The 14,937-nt window shown below is 47.8% G+C and overlaps 1 protein-coding gene across 3 annotated transcripts in view; it reads right to left on the bottom strand.

Moving 5' to 3' along the window:
- Positions 1-1,111: 1,111 nt before the first annotated feature.
- LOC105487005 (insulin receptor) overlaps positions 1,112-14,937 on the bottom strand; it is a 188,050-nt gene continuing 174,224 nt past the window's right edge. For all 3 annotated transcript variants that reach the window (XM_071085908.1, XM_071085907.1, XM_071085909.1), the window contains 7 exons: positions 14,693-14,760; positions 13,389-13,633; positions 11,737-11,847; positions 11,471-11,630; positions 9,941-10,070; positions 8,320-8,454; positions 1,112-6,263 (listed from right to left, as the gene is read on the bottom strand). In XM_071085908.1, the coding sequence (XP_070942009.1) occupies positions 5,909-6,263; positions 8,320-8,454; positions 9,941-10,070; positions 11,471-11,630; positions 11,737-11,847; positions 13,389-13,633; positions 14,693-14,760 (1,204 nt within the window). In that variant the 3' untranslated portion in view covers positions 1,112-5,908. The remainder of the gene's footprint in view (positions 6,264-8,319; positions 8,455-9,940; positions 10,071-11,470; positions 11,631-11,736; positions 11,848-13,388; positions 13,634-14,692; positions 14,761-14,937) is intronic.

The following is a 14,937-nucleotide window of genomic DNA, read 5'->3' on the forward strand; positions in this document are numbered from 1 at the left end:
TCCCAGCACTCTGGAAGGCCGAGGCGGGCAGATCACTTGAGATCAGGAGTTTGAGACCCGCCTGGGCAACATGGCGAAAACCCATCTCTACTAAAAATACAAAAATAGTAATAATAATGATAATAATAATTATGCTGGATGTGGTGGCTCACACCTGTAATCCCAGCACTTTGGGAGGCCGAGGTGGGCAGATCACCTGAGGCCAGGCTGGCTTGAGACCAGCCTGGCCAATGAGGTGAAACCCCGTCTCTACTAAAAATACAAAATTAGCTGGGCATGGTGTGCATGCCTGTAATCCCAGCTACTCGGGAGGCTGAGGCAGGAGAATTGCTTGAACCCAAGAGACAAGAGTTGCAGTGAGCCGAGATCGCACCACTGTCCTCCAGCCTGGGTGACAGAGCGAGACTCTATCTCAAAACACAAACACACACACATAAAAAAAAAAAAAAGAAAGAAAAAGAAAGAAGAAAAGAAATAAATGGTTGCTGTTTTAAGCCACTAAGTTCTGGGGCTGTAGCAAAAATTAACACGTGAAGTGACGTGACTCATTTGAAAGCACTCAAGGAACAGAAGGTGAGGAGTCTGTCTCCTAACCCACTACACTCTGTACTGTGCATGATAAGCTCAAGACTGTTCAAAAGGCTTTCAATCCCATGGTCGAACCCATGGTCACTCACCTGTCCACCCAACCTGGGAACAGGTCTCCACTCCTGGGATGACATTGACAGTATTTAACGTGTGAGTTTCCCACATGTCAGAATAGAGCAAGATCTTGAAGGTTCATTGGTATTCTCGGAGTGAACCCTTGAGTGGTTGCACCATGGGGAGGTCTGGGAGCCCTTGGGGAAGCGCTTACTTACCAAATAGTATGGAAATAGTGCAATATTTAAACCGTCAGTTTGGTCATACCGGTATGTCCCTGCGAGTCATCAACTCCGCTGGTAGCAATTATTTAACCTCTTTTCATGTGTGGAAGAATCTAGGTGTTTTTCTCCTCTAAAAAAAAGGTACCCACAAATTCCAAGAGGTTTTCCTTCACACAACCCAACTCGTAGACACATCCTCCCACCACACGACAGGTCCTTACTGGGACACCACACAAAAACAAGCGTATTCTCAGATAATTTAATCAGAATTTTAATATAAACAGGTCATTATCCCATATTTTACATGCAGAACGATTTCAATATTCAAAAAAAAAAAAAGGCATCTTCTGTACATGGTGCTACTTGGCTCTTGTAGGAAAACATTGAAAAAATAATAATGGAGCTGTTGGTGGGTTTTGTGTTTCTGAGTTGTTTTCTGCAAAAGCTGCAGCACATTTGATCCTGCGTTGCCCACACGCAGGGCTGAGGCCACCCAGGCACACAAAGGGACGAGGAGCAGCAACTTTGAGGCAAAGTGTAAAGACTAAACAAGCTGTTCCTGAATATGTGCATGGATGCACACTTATTTTGAGGCTCTTCCTTCCTTCTCCAATGGGACCAAGAGCCCCAGATCTGGTTTTTAACAAGGATTTTCAGTGGCCCACACCCAGATAGAAATTTGGCTGGTGGCTGGTTCTGGACACTGACTGGGATCAGAAGGTAACAGCAAGCTCAAAAAGCCGTTGTGTCCCCTTCCCCCAACCCGATTTCTTGAGGACCCTTAAGGAAATAGTCACCTTCTGTTGCAGCCCCCTGAAAGTCCACCATGTTCTTTTGTATGTTCTAGGGGAAAAAAAAAAGTGCTGACCTGTTCTTTTCATTTCCAACCTCACCTCTCATATAAATTAATATTCTGAAGAACATGCTAGAAGATTTTCTGAAGTGACACCCCTCTATGTGTACCACGAATATAAAATCGGCATTCCCTGTTCCCCATCCTCAACAAAACCATCGTTTCTGAAGAGCCTAAGGTGTCAAGGACTCACCAGGTGGCATGCAAAGGACATTTAACCCTAAACTTCCACCCACTGTGAAGTAGAGAAATGATTACCGCTGAGACTACAGCACATCCATTTACCAGGATGGCCAGCGCAAGTCATACCCCTGATGATGCTCCTGCTTGTCCACAAGTGTTACAGGGGACTACAAATAAACACTTCCCAACCCAGTAAACACATTTCTTGGTGGACTACCTGCCCTGGTAGGATACAGTGAAAGATCTGTCCATCAATTGGTAACATAGTCCCCAGGGTCGCAGGATGACCTGTGCAGACCCTTATGTCAGTTCCCACAGCTTCTCTCCATCGTCCTCAGCCTATATCCAGACAAGCAGCAGTGCTCCTCCTTCTCACTACTTCCAATGACGGAACAGCACCTAGGACAGCTCCCGAAACCTGAACATTTTCTGATGCGTATTTGACATCACCAACGCAGAGAGAAAGTGACGTGCTTAGTATTCTCCTCCTGGAAGAAGAAACTCCTGTGTGGCTTTCACTACGTTAATGAAAAGGGTTTTAATCATAGTGAGACATCTTTAAAAACAAGCAACAAAAAGTGTTACCCTAAGCTGGTTTTGTTGCTTTTTGTTGTTGTTGTTGTTGTTGTAATTTAACACTACAAACTCCCAGGACAACCATGTCTTTCTAGGACCAAAGTTTTATTGTTACAAAGTCAGCATTTCCTAATGTCAAAAGAGGCTTGCAACCCAAGAGCTGTTTGCTCTTTTCACTGTGGCAGTAGAGTCAAATAAATGAAACTGGTGAACCCCATTTGCAAGGGGCAGGCCCAGCACCCTACCTTTCTCCAGGGCGGGTGGAGAAAGGCGAGTCTGCAAGGGCAGTGCCTAAAAGTACAAGAGCAGCAAGATTTGGGCCCCACTGGCCCTGCCTAGACTCTTGCATGGGTTATCAAAGCTGCACAAGGTTCAACAATATCAGCTTGAGGTCAATCAAACCCCAACACAGAGGTCCAAGGTGTTGTTGGAAAAAAAAAAAAGTGTTCAGCACACTAATGGGTTTTGGATTGGAATTTCCCGCACATGCTCCCATCCCACTTGGAGAATTTTCAAAGACATTGCGTTAGGTGTTTGTGTGTGAGGTGTATCACCAGCCTGAAAGGAGTGGGAATAAACCATCAGGGAGCCCAGGGCACCTTTGTGCTCACTTCAGGGAAATTCCATGGAACAGGTGGGAATGCTTGTTCTGAATCAAAGCCCGTCTTTGCCCCAGCAGCCATCTCTCACCAAAGGAAGGTACACCTTGCGGGCGTACCTCATATATCAGATACATCATGATGGCCTGGAACTTAGTTTATGCTTGGGGAACATAGTGACAATAGATGGAGGATTTTTTTTTTAAAGGAAGATTAAATTCAGAGAAGAATATTACCAGCCAAGGAAGAAAAGGATCTATGCTCACATAAAAGCCATACCTTCTCCATCCCAACTCCCTCCCTCAAAATTCTTGCTGGTCCCTGGCATTCGAATCAGCTGATACACATGTTCCCTGATTCAGACCGGTTCCAGGTAGAATTCTGAAATCTCAAAGATGTCTGTGATTGAATCACATCTTAACAATACACTGAGGTAGACTGTGCTGAAAAACAAAAATCACTATCCCCCATTCACCTGTTTATTTTTCTTTGATAAAAATTTACATGCGCTCCGTTTTTTATGAGAGTGATTTTCAGAGTGATTTTATATATTAAAATAAATACTTTTTCCCCTAATATAAGAAAAACCTTTCTGAATTAGAAAAATGTGAAAATTGCAGCTAGTGTAGTATACAACCACTACAAATTTACTAGGAAGAGAACAAAATACCTAGATCTACGTGTTTTTTTTTTTTTAAATTTACGTACAGACCCTCATATTTACAAAATAAATTTGGCAAAAATAATTTCTGTACTCTTGCTTCTTGTACCCAATCACTGAGGCGTCTCAGCAATATTTTTACATGCTGTAATTTCTCGAATCATATAAATAAGATAGCAATAGACAATTGGGATTCATGTCTACCTGTGTTCTTAATCAAGAATTGAGAGGGCTTGGAGGTTGCCATTATGACTCGATCCCATTCTTAAGCCCACAACTCTTAAGAGAAGAAAAGGAAGCAGTCAAAAAGTTGTAAGAAAATGCACTCAGGAATAACGCATGGGTGATGATTTTTTGATGAACCAAAGCGATGAGTTCACTGTGTTCTTTGAGCAGCTGTGGTGGTTCTTTTCACAAAGAGAAGAAACGGTGGATTCACGCCCATTCGGAAGTTCTTGGTGGTGCGAAAGGTCTTTTTCACGGTTTCTCCTCCAGACTCTACTCTCTTAGGGACTGCAACATCGTAAGTGTCTGCGCATTCTGCTCAGGCACCACACCTGGCCCAGATGAGGTCTCTGGGCTCAGAGCAGCTTCCGGGAGTTCAGTACTGAGGACCGTCGGATGCTCTCAGGGTGGAGGGGAGCAAGATGTACTCTCAGTGCACCTCTCTCTTATATTGCTTAGATATTCCCAAAATCCATCCAGGTTGTTGCTCTTTGGGATCTGATGTTCTTGTGTTTGCACAATAACGGTAGGATGTTCACACCCAGGAGAGGAAACGCCACGAGAGGTACACACAGAGAACCAGAGGATGAACACGGGTGTTCTTGAAGGCAGGCTCAGAGCTAGGTAGCTACCAGCTTATCCGAACAGGAACCTTCCAGCAGACCCGGTGCCTGAACGAGACCATCCACAAAACCTAGTCTCCCACACACTCCACGTGGCCTCACAGCGTCCAAAAGTGTTAGCAGCGAACGTGGCTTCATTCCCAGAAATGGATGCCTTTAAGACCAAACAAAGAGGCCACTTGTGCCTCACTCCCTCCCCTTCCCGGCCCCACAACAGGCACACCAACTCATGTCTCCACTCCCCGCCAACCCCGGGGAATAGGCAATAACTTATGAGGCTAATACCAGAGACTTTAAAAATTAAATACGTTACAAATATATTCTCAAAACTCTGTCATCTCAGTTCTTCCTTTTTTTTTTTTTTCCTTTTTCTATTTTGTTTTTCCTTTCTTTCTTTTTTTAATGTCCTAGCTTGGTTTGGTCTTGAAAAGATTCATAATCACTCCAAATGAAATGTTCCTCCCTTGGCTCCCAAAAAGCATCTTTCCACCAACGTGAAAGGAGGTTAGAAACCTGAGGCTAGACTTCTGACACAAGAAGAATCTGTCGAGAGCACAGTCTCCCAGTCGATAAGAAGGAAGGAGAGAGGGGGACATGAGCTCGCACCCTTGAGAAGAACCTTCATGAGCCAATTCCCAAAGCATCAACTCCGCAAGGATACTTTGCACACACATCAGCTGTGTCGAATGGACACACACACGCATACACACGTGAGCACACGCCGGGACCACAGATCCTTATCCAAAGTATGAAAGCAGCAGCTATTGGTCAATTTGAGGAACTGATCTTGTAAAGAAAAAAAAAAAAAAAAGAAATCCTTCAGCCTGGATGAGGAAAAAAAAAAAAAAAAAAAAAAAAGCCTTCTTGAAGCCCAACCTGTAAAGCTTGAAATTCTCCTGGAACAGGGCTGGGTATTTTTGTTTTGTTTTTTTCTTTCAAACTTTTGTTCCACAGACAAGAAGTTTTATCTTTTATACTGCAGCTCAGACACCAGCAAAAAACAAAAACAAAAACAAAAAGAATTTGTAAAAACAAGTGCTGTCTTTCCATCTGCTGGGGGGACGGGGAGAAAAACAAAAAAACACAAAATCCTGGTTTGAAACCGTCGTTGCTCCAAAAGGGCAGCAGTTAAATCCTCTGCGGGACTAGTTAAATTGGCAACCAAACGAGTCCATCTTAAGATGAACAGAAATGTATAGGAACGATCTCTGAACTCCATTGGACATGGTAGAGTCGTGAGAATCCTGAGTTTTCCAGAGGCTTTCAAACCAGAGGAAAGTGACAATGGGAACCCCTGCCCGTCCCCGCCGCGGTAGGCGCTGTTAGGAAGGATTGGACCGAGGCAAGGTCAGAATCCGCCCGTTTTTCTTGCCTCCGTTCATGTGGGTATAAGGGATGTGTTCCTCGTAGCTCCGCTTGAAACCCAGCGAGGACCCTCCATCCCGGCCCCCCGCCTCCTCCCTCTGACAGTGCGAGGAACGGTCCAGGGGCACGTTCTCCATGTCCTCAAACTCCATCTCCAGCTCCTCATTCTCGGGAGCCTTGTTCTCCTCACTGTGAAAGAACGACACCTCCGGAAAGCTGGGGTGCAGGTCGTCCTTGAGCAGGTTGACGATCTCCAGGAAGGTTGGCCTCATCTTGGGGTTGAATTGCCAGCACATGCGCATGAGGTCAGTGCTGCGGGGCAGAAGGACACGTCCTGGGTGAGTCTAGGGGCCCAGTCAAGCATCCTCCCAACCCCGCCCTTGTCCCTGCAGCCAACACCCACGGACCACACGTGTTCACATCAGATGCTGGCTGTGTGTGTGGACAATTGTCAAGGCAGAAATAGCTATGCTGGAGGTTCTGAGAGATGGCGTTCTCTTTTTGCTTTTCTTCTTTTTTTTGGACACAGGGTCTCATTCTATTACCCAGGCTGGAGTGCAGTGGCATGATCATAGCTCACTGCAGCCTCTGCCTCCTAGGCTCACGCAATCCTCTCATCTGGCCTCCCAAGTAGCTGGGACCACAAGTGTGCACCACCATGCCTAGCTAATTTTTCTATGTTTTGCAGAGACAGGGTTTTGCTATGTTGCCCAGGCTGGTCTCAAACTCTAGGCTCAAGTGATCCACCCACCTTGGCCTCCCAAGATGCTGGGATTACAGGTGTGAGCCACCATGCCTGGCCACTTTTTTTTTCTTTTTCTTTTTTTTTTTTGAGACAGGGTTTCTCACGTTGTCACCCAGGATGGAGTGCAGTGGCTCAATCATAGCTCATTGCAGCCTTGAACCCCTGGGCTCAAGCAATCCTCCTGCCTCAACCTCCCAAAGTGCTGAGATTACAGGCATGAGCCATCCTGTCCAGCTGAATTTTTTTTTTTTTTTTTTTTGAGACAGAGTCTCGCTCTGTCGCCCAGGCTGGAGTGCAGTGGCGCGATCTTGGCTCACTGCCAGCTCCGCCTCCCAGGTTCACGCCATTCTCCTACCTCAGCCTCCCGAGTAGCTGGGACTACAGGCGCCCGACACCACGCCCGGCTAATTGTTTGTATTTTTAGTAGAGACAGGGTTTCACCGTGTTAGCCAGGATGGTCTCGGTCTCCTGAATTCATGATCTGCCCGCCTCGGCCTCCCAAAGTGCTGGGATTACAGGCGTCAGCCATCGTGCCCGGCCGAAAGATGGTTTTGAAAAGGGTTGCCTCATTTCAAAACTGGATCAAGAGTAATCCTAGCACTTTGGGAGGCTGAGCCAGGAGGCTGAGTCCAGGAGTTCAAGGTTGCAGTGAGCTGTGATTGCAGCACTGCACTCTACCAGCCTGGGTGACAGAGCAAGACTTCATCTAAATAGATATATATATGTACATTTGGAGGGGGGAATACATAATATGTATGCCTGACAAAATTTTTGTGTGTCTGTGTTTGTTTTTGAGACAGAATCTCGCTCTGTCACCCAGGCTGCTGTGCAATGGCGCAGTCTCTGCTCACTGCAACTTCTGCCTCCCAGATTCAAGCAATTCTCCTGCCTCAGCCTCCTGAGTAGCTGGGATTACAGGTGCCCACCACCACACCCAGGTAATTTTTGTATTTCTAATAGAGATGGGGTTTCACCATGTTGGCCAGGCTGGTCTTGAACTCCTGACCTCAGGTGATCTGTTCGCCTCGGTCTCCCAAATTGCTGGGATTACAGCCACCCATTCCCAGCCACGTGACAAAATTTTCAGCGTATAAATAATTAACAGCCAAACATAGGTCTCGCTCCCCCGATCCCAGGTCTCCAGTTCCCTTCTCCCAAGATAACTACTGCTACGGGTTTCTTATGCAACATTCCAACTATACAATATGCAAGAAAATCTTACGATTTGTGAACACAAGCATGCCAGTAAAGACATAATATGTAAACAAGCACATATGTAAACACGTGTGCTTATAAAGATACGTAAACAAGGTGTACATGTGCCATATGCTGATGTACATGTAAACATACAGTATGCAAACATAAATACCTATGTAAATATATAATATGCAAACAAGCATACATGTAGCACATATGGAAACTCAAGTGTGTGTACCACCATGCAATATGCAAATGCAAACACGCATGTAAAGACAAGCTATGCAAACACAAACACACCTGTAACATATAGCATGCAAACACAGTGAGCGTGTAGGCATAGGAAAGGCAAAACCAAGCACACGTGTAAAGGGCAATACCCTTTCAATGCACACCTCACACACCTCAAACCCTTTCTACACTTACACTCTCTCTGGACAGTTGTCGGGTTGATCCAGATACCCTCCGTCCATGACAAATTTCAACACCTGTTCATTAGACAGGCCTTGGTAAGGCTGTTCTGCCAAGCTGGTGATTTCCCAAAGGACCACGCCAAAGGACCTGTCAATGACAGTTGAGAGTAGTAACAAAGAAACCATTCACACACAAGCAAACACACACGCAAACAAACACACACGCACACAGGTAAACTAGCACACAACACACGCAAACACACATGCAAACACATGCACACGCACACACACACACGCAAAAACACACACACAAACACGCACACAGGCAAACTAGCACACACATGCAAACACATATGCAAACGCATGCACGCACACAGGCAAACACACAGGCAAACTAGCACACACATGCAAACACACACGTGTGCACACATGTAAATACACAAACACACGCAAACACACGTGCACACACACGCAAATACACACAAACACAAACACACATGCACACAGGCAAACTAGCACACACGCAAACACACATGTACACACGCACACAAACACATGCACACAAACACACGCACACAGGCACACACATTTAATACACAAACATGCACACATATGCATACACATACACACGAACAGGCAAACACACACGTGTGCACACACATGCAAACACACCCAAACACATGCAAACACACACATGTGCACACATGCAAATACACGCACACACGTGCACACACACATGCAAATTCACACACACACACGAACACGCACACAGGCAAACTAGCACACATGAAAACACATGCATGCACACACACACACACGTTTAATACACAAACACGCAAACACACATACACATACACACAAACACACACACACGCGCTCACACACATGCAAATACACAAACACACACACACACACACACAAACACGCAAACACATCTCTTGGTTTGCGAGAACATGGTTGGCCAGTTAATAAAACAATTCATGCTGCGGTCCATAAATGCTATGGAAGGAAAATCAATCTTGGGGCCCCCAAATCACTAAACTCAAGGAAAAAGTCCAGCTGGGAACTGCTTGAACAAACTTGCCTCCCACTCTATTCAAAGTCCCCCCTCTGCTCACTGAGAAATATTCATATCTGATTGGCTCCTTTGGAGAGGCTCATCAGAAACTCAAAGAATGCAACCATTTGTCTCTTATCTACCTATGACCTGGAAGACCCCTCCCCGCTTCGAGTTGTCCCGCCTTTCCAGACCCAACCAATGGTCATCTTGCATATGTTGATTGATGTCTCACGTCTCCCTAAAATATACGTATAAAACCAAGCTGTGCCCCGACGACCTTGGGCACATGTGGTCAGGATCTCCTGAGGCTGTGTCATGAGCACGTGTCCTCAACCTTGGCAAAATAACCTTCCTAAATTAACTGAGACCTGTCTCCGATTTTCGGGGTTCACAATGCCTACAGGATTAATTAGGACATAAGAGTAGCCATGGGAAGGTCCTCAGACAGGACGCTGCCTTCCTTTCCTTGATGGGGGGTCCAGGAGGATGGCAGGCTTCCTTCCCCCGCTCTTGGCTGTTACTAGCACCTGGAATTCAAGCCCAGCGTCCGTCCACCCCTCCACACACAACTCACCACATGTCAGAAGAAGTGGTAAAGACCCCATCCTTCAGGGACTCCGGTGCCATCCACCGTACAGGGAGCAGACCCTTGCCTCCTTTCCGGTAGTAATCCGTTTCATATATGTCTCTGGTCATTCCAAAGTCTGACAACACAAACGATTCACACGCTCTCAACCTCCAGCCTTGGTCCTACCATTTGCCATCTTGACTGCCCCACCTCTCACGGAGCCCTAAGAGGGGTTCACCTGGCCCTGGTGTGCGCTCACCTGGGCGGTAGCCAAATCCAGTAAGAAGGGATTCTGAGGGTGCACATGGGGAAGTGAAGGGGGAAGATGGGCTACTATTTAAAGGGAGGGAAAAGAAGGTACCAAATGACAAAGCAGCTACATTTTTCTTTCTTTTTCTTTTTTTTTTTTTTTAGTATGGAGTCTCACTCTGTCCTTCAGGCTGGAGTGCGGTGGTGCGATCTCGGTTCACTGCAACCTCTACCTCCCTGATTCAAGCAATTCTCCTGCCTCAGCCTCCTGAGTAGCTGGGACCACAGATGTGCACCACCACACCCCTTTTTTAAAAAATTTTTCATAGAGATGGAGTCTCACTATGTTGCCTAGGCTGGTCTCAAACTCCTGGACTCAAGTAGTCCTCACACCTTGGCCTTCCAAAGCACTGAGATTACAGGCGGGGCCCCCGGTCCTACAAACATATCTTTTAAAGAAGTGAGTTTATCAATACATGCAATTAAATTATAGCCTGGTGGGGGGCAGTCCCCATCCAAAATCTTGCCCAGGCCAGGCACAGTGGCTCATGCCTGTAATCCCAGTGCTTTGGGAGGCCAACACGGGTGGATCATTTGAGGTCAGGAGTTTGAGACCATCCTGGCCAACACGGTGAAACTCCGTCTCTACTAAAAATACAAAAATTAGCTGGGTGTGGTGGCGCACGCCTGTAATCCCAGCTACTTGGGAGACTAAGGCGGGACAATCGCTTGAACCTGAGAGGTGGAGGTTTCAGTGAGCCGAGATCCTGTCACTGCACTCCAGCCTGGGTGACAGAGCAAGACTCCATCTCATAAAAAAGAAAAAAAAAGCCAGTGTGGTGGCTCACACCTGTAATCCCAGCACTTTGGGAGGCCGAGGCAGGAGGATCACGAGGTCAGGAAATCAAGACTATCCTGGCCAACGTGGTGAAACCCCATCTCCACTAAAAATACAAAAATTAGCCAAGTGTGGTGGTGCACACCCGTAGTCCCAGCTACTCGGGAGGCTGAGGCAGGCGAATCACTTGAACCTGGGAGGCGGAGGTTGCAGTGAACCAAGATTGCACCACTGCACTCCAGCCTGGGGGACAGAGTAAGACTCTGTCTCAAAACAAACAAACAAAAACAAACAAAACAAAACAAAAAACCAAAAAACAAAAACAAAAAGAAGTATCTTGCCCCTTTTATACTATCAGAAAAGACTTAGCGGCTCATTATGGACAACTTCCTTCTGAAATCAAACCTGGCCTGGGTCGTTAGGTTTTCAAAGCAGAAAGCCAGACGAACCTCCGATTTTGACAGTAAAATCATGGGCGACCATGCAGTTTCTCGCTGCCAGGTCCCGATGCACGAACTTCTTGGCATTCAGGTAGGCCATCCCGTCAGCAATCTCCGCCGCCATCTGAATCATCTCTTGCAGGGTAGGGGGAGGGCGGCCAGGATTATTCTAAAACCGAAACATGGGGTTGGTGTTTCAGCAGCACCGGGATTCGAGGAGGCCGGGAGCGGGTGCCCCACCGAGTATCCCGCTGGGTCCCCCCGAGGCAGCTCACCTCAGCCTCTGGCCGCAGAGAACGGAGGTAGCTCTTCAGGTCTCCGTGAGCCATCAGTTCCATCACCACCAGCGTGGGCTGGCCCTTGGACACCACTCCCAGGAGGCGCACCTGCAGAGCAAGCCACCAGGGTTCTCGGAGGAGGGTCTGTGATTCGACTCGCCAAGGTTCTCCCTGCCTGGTGTCTATGTCACACACAGCACCCTGTGGCCTGGATGCAGTGTGCTCAGCCCTGGTCTAGGGGAGCAGACAGACCTGTCTGGACAGCAGACAGGCCTTTGTATTTTTTTTTTTTTTAATTTCGAGATGGAATCATGCTCTCTTACCCAGGCTGGAGTGCAGTGGTGTGATCTCGGCTCACTGCAACCTTCGCCTCCCAGGTTCAAGCAATTCTCCTGCCTCAGTCTACCGAGTAGCTGGGGTTACAGACGCCCACCAGCACACCCGGCTAATTTTTGTATTTTTAGTAGAGACAAGATTTCTCCATGTTGGTCAGGTTGATCTTGAACTCCCGACCTCTGGTGATCCGCCTGCCTCAGCCTCCCAAAGTGCTGGGATTACAGCCACCACGCCCAGCCAGGCCTTTGTATTTTAACCATTCTCTCTGCCTGGCTCTCTGTTCCCTGCCATATCCACAGGGCCCAGCTCCTCATGTCCTTTAAGTCTTTCCTCCCTTTCTTCATGTTTCCATAGCATTTTCTCCTAATGTATAAAGGGTTTGGAGTCAGCCAGAGGCGGTGGCTTATGTCTGTAATCCCAGCACTTTGAGAGGCTGAGGCCGGTGGATCACCTGAAGTCAGGAGTTCGATACCAGTCTGGCCAACATGGCAAAATCCCATCTCTACTAAAAATACAAAAATTAGCCGGGTGTGGTGGTGGGCTCCTGTTATCCCAGCTACTCAGGAGGCCGTGGCAGGAGAATTGCTTGAACGCGGGAGGCAGAGGTTGAGTGAGCCAAGATTGTGCCACTGTACTCCACCCTGGGTGACAGACAGAGACTCTGTCTTAAAAATATATAAAAATAAAAATAAAGGTTTTGGAGTCTGTCTCCGCCTGCTGTTTTGGAAGCTCTACAGGGGCAGGAATCCACTGTATCACGGGGACAAGAGCAGGGTTTTATATGCCCCACAAATATGTGTGGCAAGGATGAAAGTGCATGGGACTCAAAGAGAAACAAAGGAGCAGAAAGGCAGGAAGAGTTTGTGCTGCCTTCAAGGGAGAGTAGGAATGATGGCAGGTGGTATGAGGTGGACCTCTGTGTGGTCCTGGGTTACAAAGGAGCCAGGAAAAAGCAAGAAATGGAGGAGTCTAAAAAGCAACAGAAGATTCTGGAAAATGATGGAAGAGTCCAGAAAGTGGTAGAAGATTCCAGAAAATGATGGAAGATTCTAGAAAGTGATGAAAGAATCTGGAAAGCAATGAAGCATTCCAGAAAGTGATAAGACAGTGATAGAGTCTGGTTCCAGGCGAAGTGGGAGAGGATGTGATTTGAGAAGGGAACAATCCCTCCCCACACCTTTAGGATGGGTAGTAGAGTGGGGGTTGGGCAGGAGGTTACACCCAGTGTCCTCTGTCACTCTGTGCAGGAGGAGGAGGCAGAGAGAGGGAAGGGGCAGGAAAGCCAGCCCGTGTCCCACCCCCGCTGGACTCACCACATGATGGCAGGTGAAGCCCTTCATGACCGAGGCCTCATTGAGGAACTCAATCCGCTCTCGGAGACTGGCTGACTCGTTGACCGTCTTCACTGCCACGCGGGTCTCTGCCTCACCCTTGATGATGTCCCTGGCGTTGCCCTCATACACCATGCCGAAGGAGCCCTGCCCCAGCTCTCGAAGGAGGGTGATCTTCTCTCGAGGCACCTCCCACTCGTCCGGCACGTACACAGAGCATGGAAACACTACTTCTCACTTATCTACACAGCATCTTTGGCTGATCCCTTGGGGGTCTGCAGCCACCTTCCACCCAAGCCCTCACCCAAACCTCCTCGAAAACACTCATGAAGTGAGTTCTGTGATCCAGGACCCATGCCAGGCACTGGGCGTATGGCTGAGAACAGGACAGGCATCTGCACCCATGGAGAGGGCATGGCAGAGACTCAAGGAAGGAGCCACAACTGATTCAAGATCCTGGTCAATATGTCCTGAGGCAAACCTGCATCCCCATCCTTCTTGTCTGATTTCAGATCCTTGCCACAGAATGGTGCTACTTCCCACCTGAGACTACTATTTCTGCAAAGTGCCAAGGGGATGGTAGACAGGTTGTAATAGGTTGGGGGTTAAAAAAAGCCAGGATACTTGGCAGCTCTTTCCATGAAAAGGTGGAGTCTATCTCACCACCCCTTGGCTCTGGGCATGGCCTTGTGAGTTATTTTGGTCAATGGGAATCAGCAGGAATGACCCAAGCAGAAACTCCGAATGGACTATTGCCCTGGAGCTTGCCCTCTCTTGCTACTAGGAACCAACAGAGTACCATGTAATGAAGCCTAGGCCAGCCTGCTGGAGCCTAAGAGGCCACATGGACAGAGTGAGGCTCAGCCTCCCCCAGCTTAGGGCCCCCACGTAGGGACCACCCAGCCTGCCGACCACCAGACATGTGAGTGAAATCATCTAAGACTACAAAGTGCTAGCTGACACACCAGCAAAATGTAGCTACATGGGTGAAGCCAGGCAAGACCAGAAGAAGAACCGCCCAGCTGAGCCCAGCCCAAGTTGTCGACCCCATCCAAGGGTCCCAGACCGGCTAGATGAGCCCATCCAGGCAGGTGCCAAATACCATGTGTCCACATGCACACAGTAATGAGGTTTCTGCAGCAAGGGCAGTTTGGCAAGCTCAAATGACTAAGAGGGCTTTTCTTGGCCTCCCTGGGGAACCCATCCTTCACTCTCACTCAATGGTGAAGGCAAAGGAAGCTGTTGAATAGGGTACTGGTCACCCACAGGGAAGGGATGGTACTCACCATCACTGGCACTGAGATACTCAGGGTTTGAAGAAGCGTAAAGCGGTCCCAGCGGCCCATCTGGCTGCCTGGAGGAGAAAAATGAGGCACATTAGCTTGAGGTTCTCATGGGACTCTGCAGGTCTCCAGAAAGGGGTTTCATACAAGACTCCTCAAGGCAAATGGCAGCCCTTACCAGCAGAATCCCCATAATTCTAGATGCAGTCTAGGGCAGGGATGGGGGACCTTTATGTTTTGAATGGAAG

This window comes from Macaca nemestrina, chromosome 20, assembly GCF_043159975.1.
Source record: "Macaca nemestrina isolate mMacNem1 chromosome 20, mMacNem.hap1, whole genome shotgun sequence".
Taxonomy (NCBI): Eukaryota; Metazoa; Chordata; class Mammalia; order Primates; family Cercopithecidae; genus Macaca; species Macaca nemestrina.